Source organism: Trichechus manatus, unplaced genomic scaffold (genome assembly GCF_000243295.1).
Source record: "Trichechus manatus latirostris isolate Lorelei unplaced genomic scaffold, TriManLat1.0 scaffold00099, whole genome shotgun sequence".
NCBI lineage: Eukaryota > Metazoa > Chordata > Mammalia > Sirenia > Trichechidae > Trichechus > Trichechus manatus.
Window position 1 is genome coordinate 8,205,777 of NW_004444035.1, and position 18,604 is coordinate 8,224,380.

The window sequence follows — 18,604 nt, forward strand, 5'->3', positions numbered from 1 at the left end:
TTCATGGTAAATAATCAATAAAGGAAACTTCCATGTAGTTCAGTCTAATTGGAGTTCTAGCCTGGGGCTTAAAGCCAATCCTCAGAGTAGTAAAAACTCCCTTTTGGCCAAAAAAAAAAAAAGGGGGGGGGGCGGACAAAGCTTTGTCACAGTTAATATGGGTGTTTAACTATCATTTAATAGTAATAATCTCAGGCCATTATACTTGGAAACAAACTAAACCATATTAATTACTTGATAAAATAAGTGTTTGTTCCTTACATTTCTAGGTTCATTGGTTTGTGTTTCCTTGAGTGTCAGATTCCTAATATTTAAGAACGTTAATCTATTTCAATTAAACTCCTATCTGACTGCTTTGTGAATAGTTTACTCGTACCCAAACTTATATAATCACAATCAATGTTATGAATAATGAACAAGAAATTGTAGTGGTCTTAGATAAACTGTTGAAGATGGTGTATATTTGGGTGGTGTACAGGGGTTATCTATTATAAAATGCACATTTTAACATTCAGATTTTGAAATGTAGTTACTGTATACTAAAGTGTTAATAGTGGAGATTACTAACTTAATAGGAAGTGTTACTAAGGATTACGAATGATGTTTTTCTTTTCTAGTTTTCAAATTTTCTATGAAAAATCTGTGATATTTATTTTAATAAGAACAACAAAACAAATGTTCCCTAAAAAAAAGAAAAAAAAGAAAAAGTTTTCAAAACCTGGAGCACTCCAGGGATTTTATGAAGGTATCCAAGAGGCCCATAGAGATGAAAGTTTCCAGTTTGCTTTGGTGAGAGAGGCAGACGATTTGAAAGCACTGAAGTCACCTCCTCTAGATGCTGGTTCTACTTCTTCAATATTACTTTTAGGTCTTGGTTTCACTACTCAGAGGGAGCTGTTTGTGTTTGGTGAAAATTTACACAGGAAATTATGTTCTCATTTAACAGTTTCTATACATATTATTCAGTGACATTGGTTACATTCTTCACAGTATGTCAGCATTCCTGTTATTTCCATTTTGATGGTTCTGTTTTTGTTAATCTAGCTTCCCTGTCCCCTCAAGCCTTCTCATCTTTGGTCTAGGGTAAATGTTAACCATTTGGTTTCATCTAAATGATTATTTTGAGGAGCACAGTACTCTATGGTGATATTTATTTTATGGGCCAATCTGTCATTTGGCTGAAAGGTGACCTCTGGAAGTGGTTTGAGTTCCAAATTTAAAGAGTATCTCAGGGCGATAGTCTCAGGGGTTCGTATAGTCTCTACTGGTCCAGTAAGTTTGGCCTTTTTCTTAGGAATTTGAGTTTTGTTCTACATTTTTCTCCATCAGAGTTCTATTTGATGTGTTTCTCTCTGCAAAACCACTTTGAATCTATTGTCTTGAGGGAAGTCAGTTGCTCTGGATTATGGTCAGTGTGAGCCTGGGACGACCCTTGTCCCAGTGTCACATGGTCTAGAGGTGCACAGCCAGTTGCATCCCAAGCTGAGCATTTACCCAAGAAGACCGACTTATGGATACTTCCTCTTCGCTCAATCAGTGTGCTTTCCAGCTGTAGTCTAGTTTCTGTATTCTGTCTTCATTTGCTCTTTTCTCTAGTTTTGTATTTGAAGATAACTTTGAAACTTTCTCCCAGTTACTTTTTTTTTTAGGGACCACTATCTAAAATACTTGATTTTTTGTCCTCTAATTTTTAAGTAGTAAACATTTTAATCACCTCTTTCTCAGACTAGAGTTCTTCATTATGGAGCATTTCATTGGGCCAGCAGAGGTCAGTTGATGTAGGAAATGTCTCACTTATTCATTTAAATTAGTGTCTAGAGGTGTAATGAATACTTTGAAAAATTTCAGGTTTACAAAATTTTGCCCATGCAAGTTTAAAATTTTGCAATATTAATGATTTCATTAAAGTCCTTACATCTTTGCAAAGCAGGGACTCTTTCTTGAGGGATATTTATGGGCTAAGAATGTACTAATTTATTTATTAAAACTCCATCATTAATATTGAAAATGTATAAAATATTTAAACAAGTAAACTTACCATGGCCTACTTCCCATTCCATTATGAATGGAAACAACATAAAACACAGTGACTAAATCATTATATAAATGAGAGTGAATAATTGATGTTAACAAACGAAGAGTTTTATAAAGAGCCAAAAAATAGAGAAGGCAATCAAAACAAAATCATACTAAAACTCATTTTGGCTTTTATTAAAAAAAAAACAAGAATTTTAATTATGCAAGCCTGTTTTGTTTTGATCGATTAAGGTTATCTTTTAATTTGTCATAACATATTCTCTTTTCTATTAAGGATTCTTTTGTCTTCCCCTCAGGCTTGAATCACCGACTAGGTCCTTGATAATGGAAGCACCTCGAGGGGTCCAGGTGAGCGCTGTAGCAGGAGACTTCAAGGCCACCTGCAGGAAGGAGCTCCATTTGCAGTCTACAGAAGGGGAGGTGAGTGTGGGAGTGGGGAGAGAGCTTCTTCTCAAACATACAGAATTGCTTCATGTCATGGTTTAACTTCTGATAATACTAGTTCTCTTGAATATTAAATTTGGTAAACCTAACGTCACTTTTATGGAAACCCTGGTGGTGTCGTGGATAAGAGTTCAGGGGCTAACCAAAAGGTCGGCAGTTTGAATCCACCAGGGGCTTGCTCCTTGGAAACCTTATGAGGCAGTTTTACTCTGTGCTGTAGGGTTGCTCTGAGTTGGAATTGACTCGACAGCAATGGGTTTAATGTTACTTTTAGGGAGCTCTGTTGGCCCAGTGGTTAAGTGCTTGGCTGCTAACCCAAAGGTCAGAGATTCGAACCCACAGCCTCTCTGCCATAGAAAGATGTGGCAGTTGGTTTCCAGGATTTAGAGCCTCAGAAGACCTATGGGGCAGTTCTACTGTGTCCTACAAGGTCACTATGAGTCAGAATGGAATTGACTGCAAGGGGTTTGTTTTTTTTTTTTTTGGTTTAATGTTACTTTTTAAGGTAAAGCTCCGTTTATGTTCTACTTGAAATCACTACTCACTCACAAGTGAACCACATCTAAATTTCTGTGATTTCAGAATTGGTATATAAACATAATTACTACCAAGATAGTATCAAGATTGAAGGCAGTATTTGTCTTTTTAGTTCTATTTTGATCTTTAAAAAGTACTTTGAATGTTTGCTTGTTTGTTGACCTACATTTCTGTTGAAATAGTAGCTATATTTTTATAAAAAGAAAATAAAAGTTAATTTTGCTATTTACCACAATCAGTATTCCCTGTAGAAGGAGATGTATATTAACATTTAATTTCATGTCGCTTTTTCCCCCAAGAATCTCCTCTAAGTCTTGTTATCATTAGATTAACGATCATCTGTCTTTTCTCTCTGACTGCTTTAAAGATCCTTTTGGCTGTGGTGTTCCACTGTTTAACTATAGTATGATACATAATTTCAATCACCTTGCCTGTGATATATATTGTGCTCACTGTGTCTGCAAATTGACATTTTGGTCAAATCTGGAAATTCCTCAGTATTAGCTCTTTAGATACTACCTTTCTCCCTCTTTCTCTATGGTATTTGCCTGGAACTCTGAGGAAATGTTACGCATTTTCATTCTCTTACCCTCCAAATCTCTTCATATTTTCTATCTCTTTATTTCCCTGCCTCACTCGGTTTATTTATTCAATCTATTTTCTCAGGTTCCTCTTCAGTATCTAATACCTTATTTAATCCAGACATTGAACTTTTACTTTTAATGATTATGGTTTTTCCTTTCTAACATTCTCATCTATTTCTTTTCAAATCCTTATACAGGATACATACTCTTTTCTATGTACTTTTATTACAATTCCCAAAGTTCCTGAAGGTCCAAATCTGTTGCTTTGCTGTTTCTGATTCATTCCCTTAGTACTTTTTTTCTTCATTTGTTTATTTATTTTTTAATTGTGAGATCACCAACATCAAGTCGAAAATAAAAAGAATGAAACGATAATTTAAGAGGGATGCTCTGAAGCCGTCTGTGCCTATTCAGCTGTGAAGATGAAGATTAACATATATTAATAGAATCATAAGGAGGGTGTTCTTTTCTTACCTTTACGTTATTATCACAATTATTTATTTAAATATTTTAAAGTATAAATCTTGAGTATATTTTAAAGTATACATTTTGCCTTTATTTTTTGGGTGAGGGGGAAGGGAGGGTTAGCCTAGCCCTTTACTTCTGACGATGCTTCTTTTCAAATTACATGCATATAGTTCCAGGGAAAACACAGAGTTGCTTCATGAGATGGTTTAACTTAGGATAATATTAGTTCTTTTTGAATATTAAATTTGGTAACCCTAATATTGCTTTCTTAAGTCAAAACTCTGTCTACATTCAACTTGAAAGAAATTCATTCATAAGTCAGCCACCTCTAGATGCCTTTTTTTTTTTTTTTAATAAATGGACTTACTGGCAAGACCATGTTAGGCTCTTATGGTTATTATGACATAAGTGACCAAAAGAAACATTTATAATATTTTTAAGACATACCCATATATCTATTCAAAATTACTTTCCACTGCAGTTACAAAATACAATCCTTAGTTTACCACAGCAAGTCAGAAATTTCTTTTAAACAGCTTGCACTCTTTTTTAAGAGTTGCTTTTATTATGCTAATCTTTTCATTCAAATTATTTATAATGAATGATCCCATATTAAATAGTGGTAGATATTAATCTCTCTTCCGTTCCTATTTATAAACTACTTATATTCTTTTATTCAATGCATCAGCAGAATCCTTTGATTCAATTACAGGTTTAAATTTAATTGCTGTAAATAAATCGTGGTCAGAGGGTTTCAGCTCTGGTCATTTTTTTATATTAAAAAAAATAAAAGTACTTAAATGCCTAGCCTTTTATATTAGAATTAAATATGATGAAATGTTCCTATGGAGAAATGTGAAATAATAGAACATCTTTGTATTTGCTACATTGACTATGTCACAGAAAGGCAGATAGATCATTTACTAAGTAACATAGATATATGGTCCTGCCCTTAGTTAGTTTTCAAGCTAATTAATGTCAGAGCAGAAATGGCACTGAGATATTCAGACTAATGAATGGCATGCATTAAGAATGAAATTGTACACAAAATTCCACAGTGTAGAAGGTCCAAAGTCATTTGAGACATAATGTTGCAAGGAAATTCAAATTTAGCTCAGAAGACAGCATGAACCATGACTGTAGATAGAATATGTAAGTGTTATAATAGTATATGCGATGCAATAACATATAATAGCATGTATGTTACAGTATTACAGAAGAAGGAGAAAACAATTCTGATTAAGAAAATTGATTCTGATTTTCTAGGACATTGATAGTCCTGATTCCAATTGGTAAGAATGAGATACAAGAATCCTTGGTAGAAAGATAACAGTGGATTGTGACCTAAATGCTCTGGAAGTGATATTCTGGGAACAGGAAGAGTTTTGTAACCAGTAAGTTATATGGATTATGGGGCAATAAAGAGTAGAAATGTCAGTTTTAGAAGTTGGAAAGTGGAAAACATCATGGTAACTGCCTTAGCCAGGCAGAAATGTACAGGCAAGCCCATCCATGCTGCAGAAACCAGGAAAGGCTCAACAGTGTTGAGTTTGAGGGAATCAACATATTAAAAAAACAAACAAATTAAAAAAAAACGCATTGCCATTGATTCGATTCCAACTCATAGTGACCCCATAGGACAGAATAGAACTATGGAAGAGCCATAGATTTTCCAAGGCTGTAAATCTTTACGGGAGCAGACTGCCTCATCCTTCTCCCATGTAGCAGCTGGTGGGTCCAAACTACTGACCTTCCCATTAGCAGCTGAGCACTTAACCAATGCACCACCAGGGCTCCTTCAATAGATAACACGCCTTTTTACATCATAACTTAGTTTTCTATCTCAAGCCAAGAATTAACCATATTCTATTTCTAAGGGTCCTTTTCATTCTAACTTATTTTTTCCTTTCACATCTGAAAAAATTTGCTTCTTAAAAAAAAAAAGTATTTTCTTTCTCTTTGCTTTCCTGTCACTTAACCCAGAAGTAGATATAGGGAAATGCACTTCAGTATTTGAAGCCTACAAACAAAAATTTTAAATATACTTTCTTTGAGTATTAACAAATACAGTCATTCATTTATTTTATAATTTATTCATTTATTCAACAACTATTTGCATTATATGGATGGTGTGTGTACTGGGTCAAACGCTGGGAAGTTATTAAAAAGAATCACACATGGTTCTATGTTTAAGGACCAGATAATGTAGTAGGAACCTAGGACATCAATATGACTATAAAATAGCATATGGTATCCCCAGAATAAGATATTAAAAAGAATAAAATGCTTAGAGAGGGCCAAGTAAGAAGAGTACTTTGAGCTTGGAGCATCAGGGAAGGGTCCATGGATGAGAAAGCAGATGAACCGGTCTTGATGGAGGGTAGCCTTTGTACCCCAGAGCAGAGAGACAAGTTCACACTAAGATTAATTAACTCAGTTAACATGTACTGGCACAGTTCTATGTACAGTTCTAAAGCTCTGAATAAAAACAAGCCCAGCCTTCATGGATTTTATTTGCAAGTTATAAAAGAACAACTGCATACTTCATATAATGTTAGGAAATGATCGTTACTATAAAGTTATTGTTAATATAAAGTAAAGCTGTTAAGCAGAGATTAGTGGATTAGTGCTCTTTTAGATAGGGACGTCTGGAAAGTCCATTTTGAGAAGGTGACCTTTTAGTAAAAATCTGAATAAAGTAATGCTCACATCTAAACTAATTTAAAATATATATGGATAGGCATATGGATCCTTTAGAAAAAGGCTTATTTGCAATACAGAATAGATTCATGTGGTTCAAAATTTTAAAAACTATAAATAGGTGAACAGTGGAAATCTCTCTGTTCCTCAACCACTCAGTATCTAACCCCTACCCCTCTTGGAGAAAAGAATTTCAAGCTGAGGAAATGGGGAATGCAAAAGTCGTGAGATCAGAGTTCTTTGGGTATGTTTGAGAAAAGGCAAGAGCTGGAGCAAGAGGTATTATAGAAAATAATGTTAGATAGATAGGCCAGATCATGTAGGACCGTAGGGTGTGGAAGGAACCAGGATTGATTCTAAGTGTGCTGGGGGGATATTAGAGAGTGCTGAGAAGTGGGGTGACATGATTTGACGTGCATGTTTTTGAAGTCCACCCTAGCAATATGCAAGCTAGACTGTAAGAAGACACACGGCAGTGGGAGGCCAGATGGGGGGTGATTGCAGGAGCCCCAATAAGAGATGACTAGGACTCAGAGGAGGGCGAAGATGTAAAAATGGTGCTGTGAATTTAGGAACACCTTTAAGCAGGAAGTGGTTACACAACAAAACAATCAAGAAATAACTGAAGAGAGCTGTCTGCTTTGCTCACATAAATTTGCAATCTTTTTTTCTTTTTTTAGAACTTTACCCCATGTGTTTTCAAAATCATATGGTCACTGTACCTGCCATGGTTCAGAACCATAATTTGGAAAAAGTGAAGTAATTTCACAAGTTAGAAGATGTAGCAAAGTGGGTCTTAAGTACAAGTCCTATCTTTCATGGAGACTTCAAATCTGATTATATCCAATAACCATCTGTTGTTTCCTATGCAGATTATTTACTTGGTGTACATATTAGGGAGCCCTGGTGGCGCAGTAGTTAAGAGTTCGGCTGCTAACCAAAAGGTGGGCAGTTTGCATCCACCAGCTGCTCCCTGGAAACGCTATGGGGCAGTTCTACTGTGTCCTATAGGGTCGCTAGGAGTCAGAATCGACTGGACATGGCAACAAATTTATTTATATATAAGTGTGTCTATATATAAACACACACACACACATATATAGACACACACACATATAGACACACACGTACATACACACACATATATACACACATATACCCACAAACATATGTATATATTCATATATATATACACACACATATATACATATTAGACTGTAAGTCGTCATGCTTTCGTGCATATTGAAACAGTGTTGTTGTTTCTTGTTAGCTGTTGTGGAGTCAGCCCCAACTCAGGGCGACAGCATGCACAACGGGACATGATCACTGTGAGCCACACAGTTTTCATTGGCCGATGTTCACAGATAGAAGCCCAGGCCTTTCTTCTTAGCTCTCTTACTCTGGAAGTTCTGTTGAAACCTGTTCAGTGTCACAGCAACATGAAAGCCTCCATGACAGATGGTGGTAACTGCACATGAGGTGTACTGGCCAGGAACCAAACCCAGGTCTCACCCATGGAAGGCGAGAATTCTTTCACTAAACAGCTGCTTCCTATTGAAACAATAGATCAGGGAATAGTTTTTATTTTTACTGTTATTAATTGCCTACTGCTTCAGTAATGTCATCTCCATGAACATCCTCATTTCTTTGTGTATTGTTTAGGTTAAACATGATTAAGAAGCTAAATTGAAAGACTGACCAAATCAGTTTCCTGTGGTGTTTGAATAACTGGGTTGGCCCTTTAAGCAGATAACGCAATATTGCCTTTCAGATGTAGGACTTTCTGTCAGAATGCAGGATGTCTCAAGGGCGAAGTAGCTGCAGAGCATTTGGGCTATACGGTAGGAATGTAATTTGTTTGTTGAACAAAGCATGGCCGCTAAGCCAATAGAATTCTTTGTTGTTTAGTCTTCCTTATGAGACCATGCTGTAAAGCTCTGAGGGATGTAGAATGCTAATATAAATTAAAATGCAATTTCTTTTCCCCTAGATATTTTTAAATGCAGATACAATCCGGCTGGGAAATCTACCGACGGGCTCCTTCTCAACTTCTTCATCTAGTTCCTCAAATTCTCGACAGACGGTATACGAACTCTGCGTCTGCCCCAATGGCAAACTTTACCTTTCTCCAGCAGGAGTAGGCTCCACTTGTCAGTCCAGTAGCAACATCTGCTTGTGGAGCTGAAATGACTGATTTCTCCTCACACCAGAATAGCCTTTTGTTCCTGTCCGTCTGCTTCACAGTTCTGCTCGGTTTCTCTTGTGATCAGGCCAGAGCTTCTTCAAATGGTCCACAGAGCAACTTCTTCCTGTGTAAGCGGGATTCACCACCACCTTCTCTGGTGATTTACTGTACTGCTCAACACAGAGCGTGTGAATGACACAGCAGTGGAAAACATCGTCTTCAGCAGGAAAACTGGATCATAACTTTGCTCAAAAGGGAGAATAACATAGGTGCCTTTGCTACATGAAGTGAAGCACATAGTTTTAGATTTTTGCAGGGCCCGGATATGAACTGCACATATATACATTACACAGATGAAATTCCCAGTATCCAACGGCAAGATGAAATGGTAGACCCTGTATGAAACTGACTCTACAGTCTGAAAGCACAATTTTCCATTCATCTTTTTGGATGTAAACTTTTATCCCTGAATTTTAAAATTTTGAAGCATTATGTAATGCTTGCTTTACTAAAAGTCAAATTCAATACATGGTTTTTAATGAAATGAAACACACAAGAAAAAAGACAGAATCCTTCCCTGAGTTTTGTTTCTTCAAATTCAATATGTTGTTACTCTTTCTCTACTAAATCTAGAATTTTATACATTAGGTGATTTTGAAAGCACTCAGCAATATAATCTTTACAGAAGTAACAAAATGCCATTATACTGTCATTCGTCCGATCGGAATGGCCTTATATAGTATTTACTTGGCTATTGCATGTGACGTATTTGCTTTTAACTAAACATCTAGTTTATTGCAATATAAGGTAGGATTACGAGGGACATAGTGATGGTGTGGAATCCATACATCATTTATTTAAAAAAAAAAAATCACATGCTGTTCTTTACAGTTAGGTTCAAAGAGTACAATTTTTGTTTGCCCCATTCACTTTATAGTTGAACTTAACTGCTAAGATCCAAACATTCTCTAAGTAAATAAATACTAATGCGATGCTTAATGCTGAGAATGGATTCACTTCCCATTGGAATATCATCTTCAAAACTAGTCTCTCTTTATTTTTATTGAAGGTTAAGATTATCTTAGTAATTACATTAAAAATACATGATGAATCAGTGACAAAAAAGACAAATGTTAAGAAACATTTTGAAAATGTGTTTACACCATTTGATTTATATTTTAAGGAAAGTAGTCACATTTCTATTCAGCTTTTAAGATTTAATTACTTTTAGTGGGCTGTTAAAGTAGCCTAACGTTAGAAATCCTTGTTCCTTCCATTCTTCACTGCTCATTTTTGTAAATTAGCTCCTAGTGAATAACTCCACAATGCTGTAGGTTTATCACAGCACTCCTTAACCAGAATTCTTGACATATGGGACCCAAGAATGTAAAGCTGTACTAATTATCTCCTATTATGGGAAGATGACTTGATTAATACAAGGTAAGTCCTTGACTTCCACAAGCCGTTCACTCTTTTTTCTCATGCACACTATTACAGGTGTGCAAAAGCTTCACTTTGGGGGTTCTTGGCTGTAGAAACTTTGGGGTTCAGGTCTCAACAGCACAGAGTGAAGGGGGAGAGTGGACCCTGTTGAAGTAATTTGGTTAGTGAAAGGAGAAAAACTAGCTAATGCAAGCAGTCAGGTGAACCATTTGACCAGATAATCTAGTTTGGAATATTCATCTGACTGAATAGTTTTAAAAAGTCCATTCCACCAAATGCTTTCTGTACTCAGGAAGAGAGTCAGAAAGCTAGTTCTGTTATACTTTTAAAATAGAACTTAACTTGTATTTTGGGATTACCACATAAACTTTAAATCAACATTGGTGTAATAATTAAAACATACAATTGGTTAAGAAGTCATGTTGTAACTAACACAAGCATTCAGTTTATCTAAGTTAACATGTTATATTTTAATAAGAGGAATTCTCACATTGGACTTTGCAAAATACTCTCACAAAGTGTAATGCAAGAAGTTTTAAGAAATTATGGGTGCTAATCACTATACTGTGGACTTTTTAGGAAAAAACTATGTATTACTTTGAAACATTCACGGTCTAAACATCCCTGAATTAAAACAATTAGATAGTTTCCTAGTCAAATGGAAATAATTCTTTTGATTAGTAACAATTCTTATTTCTAATTCAGCTCTTGTCTTGCACTAAAGTAAGGCTAAATAAGAACCATGTGCACCTGTCCCGACTTACCTACACAGTAGATTTAAAGACACAGTCAGTAACACATCTCGTTTGTAACCAGGGGACTGCCTTACTCAACTTTACAACAAAAGTGTTGAATAAAATGGTATCCTTGAGGCTCCTTCCAGCTCTAACATGATCTAACTCCAAGAACGGTTATTATAGGATGGGGAAAACGCCACTGAAAATTTAAATTATTTGCCCCACTCAGAGAAAAGATGAAAAAGTCAGTCGTAACAAAGGTACAGTTCCAGTGAGGGGCTGTCAAATTTTTAATTCAAATATATTCTGAAAAGTTACAGACATAATTCAAAGATATTTCTATAAAACTAATAATAATATATATAATTTAAATGTAGAAAATAATAGCTTAAGAGATATAGACTATACCTACATGATATAAAAATATCTCCCAGTTAAGTGGGAAAAAGAGTAGTAGTGATGGTTTTCCTATCCAGCACTAAATAGTTGATTTAAATTGCTTCACTGGCTGTTTTACATTGTCTAAGTATAGACACAACATCAGAGAACGAGCTTCTACTGAAGGTGTAGAAGATTGTTCTTAAAAGTCCTCAATTTCCTTGTAACAGATGGTTTGGCTCCTTCTTACTACAGAGGTTCCTTAATTGAAGACTACTCAGACAGACTGATTATCTGTTTTCCTAATATTTTTACAGGTTCTAACATATAATGTGGTTTACTTGGATGATGCGAATTTCATCTTTCCTAAATCACATTCAGAAAAACAACTCATTTTAGGTTTACAACATGGATCCTAAAGAGCTATCTTATCATCCATGTCTTAATAACTTTATACTGTTTAGCCTGGGAAGGCAGGACAGGAAGAAGGCAGGCAGGCAGGCAAGTGGACAGGCAGGAAGAGTGGAAGGAAGGAAGGGGACTTGTAATATTTCTAGCATTTCAATTCTTAGCTAGGAGTGGATAAACTGATAAGTATTTTGAGTTCCATGTTTGTTTTTGTTGTTTGATCTAAAATTCTGTTGCATTTTATGGACCTCTTTACTTTTGGATCACAAGGAGAGAAACAGAGAAATAGTTCTCTATCAGAATATTTCAATAAAATACTTGCCCCCCAAAAAAAAAAACTTTCAAATTTTCTTGTTCTTTTCCCAAACAGCTCCAAAATGTTCCAAAATGTCTGTCCTGCACTTCTTAATCCTATTTTTTTTTTAATTTCATTATGGACTATAAGCTTTATAATATAGTGTATAATTATTTACCTAAGGATTTAAGGCAATACTACACTTTAAATTTTACGGTACACATGGAAATCTTAAACTACATTTCCCCAAATCTCTGGAAATGGAGTGAGGAGTAGCAATTCTGGTGCTGGCTCTAGCTAGTCATGTGATCTTAAGAAATATATTTAGTTACCTTGGTTTCCATTGGCTTCTCTAAGAAAGGGGGACATCAGATTGAAGTGTTCTGTTCTCACCACCATCTTTAAATTTCAGTGGTTGACTTTAGTCTCTGTAATCACGGGTTGCAGTAGCCCAGTCTGAACTAGGATTTTTGATCTCCTTCTGTACCTTAATATTCTGCTTATAAATGTTGAAATGCAAATCTTCCCCAACATCCTACTCCTTATTCCCTTTTCTGTACTTTTCTTCTTTGCTGTTACCGTTTTCACTTTAGGGTCCCATTAGGAACATCATGCTTGTTTGGCAGGCTTCAGCAATACTGTTGACATTAAAAAGGAAAAGAATATAGCTGGATTTTATTCAAAATGACAGTTTTGGAATTTCATTGAAATACTTATCAAAAGCACACATTATATGGATCATTATATTATTTCTTATCTCTATCAAACTAAAAATCATTGATCTTTTGAAGGAAAGGTAATTTGATCACAGAGGTCAAATGCTGAATTTTTATACTATATTATGCCAATGCAAAATTCACACACATTTTAACATCTGAATGACTAAATGGGACCATGCCTCATTTTTATAAAAATGTCATTTAATGCAATAAAACTAATGAATTTTGTGATTGCAAACATGGTATTTCTGCATTAGGTAGTAGTAGCTGGATGTTTAGAGAGTGAGTAATGCACTTGGATATTATGCATTATCATAATATTAAATTATTAGAATATTTGGGGTCTTTTAATGGCCAAATTCTCTACAGCCATCAAAGCCAAACTCAAATTTCAGTTTCCTATGAGCGAGCTCTTGTCTCTTAATTCTTCCAGTGGTTTGGTCTAACTAGAATTGCTCATGTGACCATATTTAAAGACACATGGAGAAATTATTTGCTCTATGTAATAATGTATATTCTAGTCATGAATATTGCAAAATATACTATCAAAACCTAAAATAAGATCATATTTTTATTCATTTAATACAATCATAAACAAATCATCTCATTGAACACGGTTATTCATACTGTTTTATACTGCAGTTCATTAGTTGTTTAAATGTCAAAGACACAAAACTGGGATTTCTATTGTATTTAACCCTACAACATTGCTGCTCCTACTAATGTATTCAAATTAGTAGGGGAGCTTATAATTATAACATGAGGTAGAAAACATCCCCCTTACAGAATTCTGAGCTGTAGATCATTAGTTAATCCTTTCATTTTAGTTGACAAGGCCCACTTACCTTTGATACCTGCATAAAAAACTCAGTATTCATAAAGCCAGTATATAAATACTATATCCCCAAATGTGCCCAGAATGGATTTTTCACAGCTGAGTTTAGACTTTCATCACTGTTGAACATTCTTGGGAGAATGTAATGAATCTGAAAAATTTCTCAAAACGGGGCTATTTTTCAAGTGTTAATTGAAGTGGCTCCACTCTTTGAGGAAGTCAATGAAAAACGTTAAAGGAAATGAGGTATAATGAACTGTGATTCTTTTTGTTTTTGCAGTCTTAATATCTCATTTGTTTGAATATTTATAAATAAAAGCCAAACAGGGTTTAAGATGTGCAAGGACATTCACTGACAATGGAGATAAGTGATTTGGGTTTTGATTGTCTCGTTATTTATACAATTCTTTAAACCAGGTCCACTACTCGTTTATTTTGTTTTATAATTTTCATCTAAACGTTTTCTTGTATATATAGATATATGAAAAATGGAACTATTTTCTTACACATACTATGCAATATGTTTGTAAAATTGCAATATTACCAAAATTATAAAAGCTGTGCTTTTGCACTCTATCTTGCTTTATGTAAAATTAATCCTTTTCTATTTCAATGGACTGTCTGTCCGATAAACTGTAGATAACATATCTATTAAAAAACAAGTTTATTGCATCTTTTGTTTAGTTTGGAATGGATTGGGTTATAATTTCTTTTGGGAGAAGATGCAGGAAAGTTTTGGCAGTTGGATGCTTTTTTTTTTTTTTTTAATTAAGAAAATGAGACTTTTTGACGCATGCTATCAGCTCAGATAACTTAAGATCCCCCCTGTAACTCCTGTATTTTGTCTTAATTTTGGTGCTACTGTGTAACCATGATTAAATGTTCTAGGCAAGTTGAAGAGCATCAAAACTCATATGCTATAATTTCATCTCTTTTATTGAGAAAAAGAGTTCAGAGAGGAAAGGTATGAGTAGTGAGTATAGACCTTTTTCAATTATTTGTTTTAAATATCAGTTCTATTAATATGTTTGCTTTTAAAAATTAGTTTATATATTTATAATTTATATAGGTGTTTCTCTAAAGAAAAAACTAAGCATATTGGTCCTCCAATGAAATAAATAATTAAAACTGATTTAAAAGTAATGATTACTACATTTTACAGTATGATTAGTTAATAGTTTATTTATTCTGGAATCTCTGTGATGTGAGTTTTAGGATAACACTAAAAGAAGCGCTGTTTGCTCAAACATACATTCCCACATACATATATCAAGTCACACACACTAATACGCACACGTGTACCACAGTGGATATAAACACATACTGAATAGCATTTACTTATTTGATGCTTTATTTATTCACTTCTTGCTACATTCAATATGTCAAGAATGAGAGTAGTTAAGAAGACAGCATGGACTTCACCACCTGTTAGAGATCACATCCCCAGACCAATACTGGACATGCTTTGAGAGTGACATTGTTCCTCAGAGGTTCCAAAAGAGCAATAGTATCCATTTGAGATTTTTTGAAAAGATGTTATTACCTTTCTTCCATTGTTACCCAAATATCTTTATACACTGGTTCAGATTATTTAAAAAAAGAACAATCTACACTACTCATGAAAGCTCTCAAATGTTAATTCTAAATAGAAAATTGATGTTTTTAGTTCAGAAAATTATGTATATTTTATGATGTTATTAAAATTCCAACAAAGTTTTGGAAGGTCCTAAAATAGGAACTAGATACTTGGGTACTTATTTCCTGTAGATCCTCAAGGCATTCACCAACCATAGTAACGCCTGGTGCTGGGGAAGCTCTTTTGTCTTTTTAAATGATGGTACTGGAGATTGGAGGCTGGGAAGTGCATTATAGTCCCAAGGTAATATTAGTATTTTCACAGCATTGTCGTATCACTGAAGAAACTTATAGATAGTAGCATGTGTCTGAAATGAAATGCTACTGTAACTTGTTTAATTACCATGTTCCCTCTGGGAACATCAATTCACCGTTGAACGATATGAAAAATTTTAGAGAGAAGATACTTTTTTAAAATATTTTTTTCCCTCTCAATAAGAAATACTACTTGCCAGGAAAGCAGAATTTATGGTAATGGATATATCTTGCTATTATAGTAGTCACTAGTGATTTTAAAAAATGGAATTTTAAAATCTATTCAGCTGTTAAAAAACTATTCTAACTCAAAAAAGGAATTACTCAGAATTACGATGTATGCTTTGACCCTCGCTATTTAATCATTCAGAGAAATACCATTAACATGAAGAGGAGAAAAACTGTTGATACAGTCAAAAAAGAAATATTTAATTGGAATTTACAAAATATATTGATTGTTATCACCGAACCAGGCTAATTTATTCATTTTTTCAAGGAGTGGACATAAATTGTGAAGATAAAATGAATGGCTCGGCCTGGTGTAAAGATAAAGCCTAGTACATTTTCTGAGCTTAAATTAAATATTCGGTCAAATTATTTTTGCAGATATGTTTCCAGTTGATGTAAGTAGATTTTCTAGATCATAATTATTTATTTTTTTATTTATTACATGTTTCCAGAAAGATAACAGACTGCTTGCAATATATAGTAAATAATTTAAACAGAAAACCATAACCTTAAAAGAACAAGGAGAAAGAAGCAAGAAAAATGCTATCTAAACTAAATAACTAAAATAAAACTAGTTACTCTGTTGAATATTAAATGTTTGTTTACATTTACTGAAAGCCAAAGTTGAAAAACAAAATGGCATAGGCTACTTCAGCCTCATTGTTTGAGAAAAGAAATTGAATCGCTTCTTTAAAATATAGAACTATTTCTTGCTGCTAAATCTAAAGGATTCAATTACCTGAGTATTTATTTATGAATCAGTAACAAAATGATAATTATTAAAGAATCATTTTATTTAAAATGTTCTTACTTATTACCTGTTAATAATTAGAGAAGACAAAATGTTATGGGATTGCTTTCAGAGTATTGCTAAGCATGAGAATTCCCATGGATTCATGATTATAAAATATGCACAATTTATCCGAAAATGACAAACAAACATAAATAGAATAGATCCAAAGCATTTGAAAACTTGTCAGATATTTTTTTTTCAAAATAGATACAATCTCTCTTATTATGCATTTTTATGTATATTACATACCAGTGTCTGTAGATGAGTTCAGTTATAATGTGGGAGAGTAACAATTTGGGAAGTACTTATAGGTGAAAGCCTTGGTAAAACCACTGACCATTTAGATTTCAAGAACATGATGAGGTCAGTATTTTCCTGCTCTTTATAACTTGCTAGAAGATTCTGAATTAATTCATGCACTTTGAATCATTCACCGTAACAGAGAGCTTTCGGATACCATGAAAAAATTGCCTATTGTCTGTCAAAACTCATTAAGAAAATATAAAACCAAAGAAAGACATGACCAAAATTCTAGAAAATTATAATTCTTTGTTTCACATGAAGCCAATTATATTTCACAGACCATCTTGAACATATACTTGACTGAATGGCATTCTACTGTTTTAAATGTATAGCAGGTAATATAAAGTCAGCTTTTAAACATAAGCTGAAATTCCAGAAAAAAAGTACATTTAGTAAGTTAAAACTTCAAAGAAAGACATTAACAGAATAAAAATAAATTTATTAATAATAATGAAAACTTCAACGTAAAACATTAAAATAATAAATATAATTTCTTTATGTATTATCTTTTACAGTCTACAAATTATTAATTTATACCAGGATCCAATATGCATCTTTAAGCAATACAGTTCTTATAGGTAAAATGGATTTAAATTTCTAATAGGGGCATTGCATTCTATGTAGACTAGAATTCAAGAAACCAGATTAGAATTCCTGTGTTACTTTGGAGGTCATTCAATAACCCATATAAACCTAATTCAGTAAGTGAGAGGTTTACTTTTATTCTGTGATTGCACGTGGGTTTCTCCTTGCATGCCAACTCAGATCAATAACAAAATGCTACCAAAGCAGAACGTTGTATTGAGAATGATTCTAGAACTAAGTTCAAGCCCTCCAGAAAAGAATGACAAGATCGTTCAAGATGTCAAGGTTCTGGAGTAATTGATTATTTGAAGTACAGCTGCTGTATTTCAGCAGTAAGATGATCTGAAGGTTTTCCAGTTCAATACCGGGCCTCAGTTTCCTGAACTGTAAAATAAGGGGGTTAAATATCAATATGTTTTTAAATGAATCAAGGTTACCTTAATATCTTTACAGTTTTAAAGATGTTTCATTCTGTACTACACAGGATTTATCTTTACTCCAATGTGGAAGTATATCGTATACAGCATGTATTTAAATGAAAGAACAAAGAACAAATAGAGATAGCAAGCTGTCAAGCATTTGATAATTTAGGATCCACTATGTAATTGAGGAGCCTTGGTGGCACAGTGGATAAGAGGTCGACTGCTAACCAAAAGGTAGACAGAATCCACCAGCTGCTCCTTGGAAACCCAATGGGGCAGTTCTACTCTGTCCTATAACTCTGTCCTATAGGCTCGGTACAAGTTGGAATTGACTCAGTGACATTGGTTTCTTGATTCTGAATGTAATTGAAAGCGCACAGTAGAATTATCCGGGCTATGCAAATTGTCTGAGCTCTGGATGACAATTTTACTTGATAGTCTACTGTTCAAAATAGAAATAAATGAACTAACATGGGTTAAGCATAAACTGTGTATTATGCACTGAATTAAGACAATTTTATGCTTCTTCATTATGATATCAGCTATCTTTTGTACTAAGTTTAAGTAATCCCAGTTTTATAGACAAGAAAGCTGTGTTTCAGAGATATCAACC

The 18,604-nt window shown here is 34.1% G+C and overlaps 1 protein-coding gene across 3 annotated transcripts in view; it reads left to right on the forward strand.

Annotated features, from left to right (window-relative positions):
* The window catches only part of SGCZ (sarcoglycan zeta), a 385,242-nt gene extending 375,706 nt beyond the window's left edge, over nucleotides 1–9,536 (forward strand). The window contains exons 6-7 of one of the 3 annotated variants that reach the window (XM_012557395.1): nucleotides 2,334–2,457; nucleotides 8,761–9,536. In XM_012557395.1, the coding sequence (XP_012412849.1) occupies nucleotides 2,334–2,457; nucleotides 8,761–8,955 (319 nt within the window). In that variant the 3' untranslated portion in view covers nucleotides 8,956–9,536. The remainder of the gene's footprint in view (nucleotides 1–2,333; nucleotides 2,458–8,760) is intronic. The other 2 variants (XM_012557396.1, XM_023737235.1) reach the window with 2 other exon arrangements.
* The last annotated feature ends 9,068 nt before the right edge of the window (nucleotides 9,537–18,604 follow it).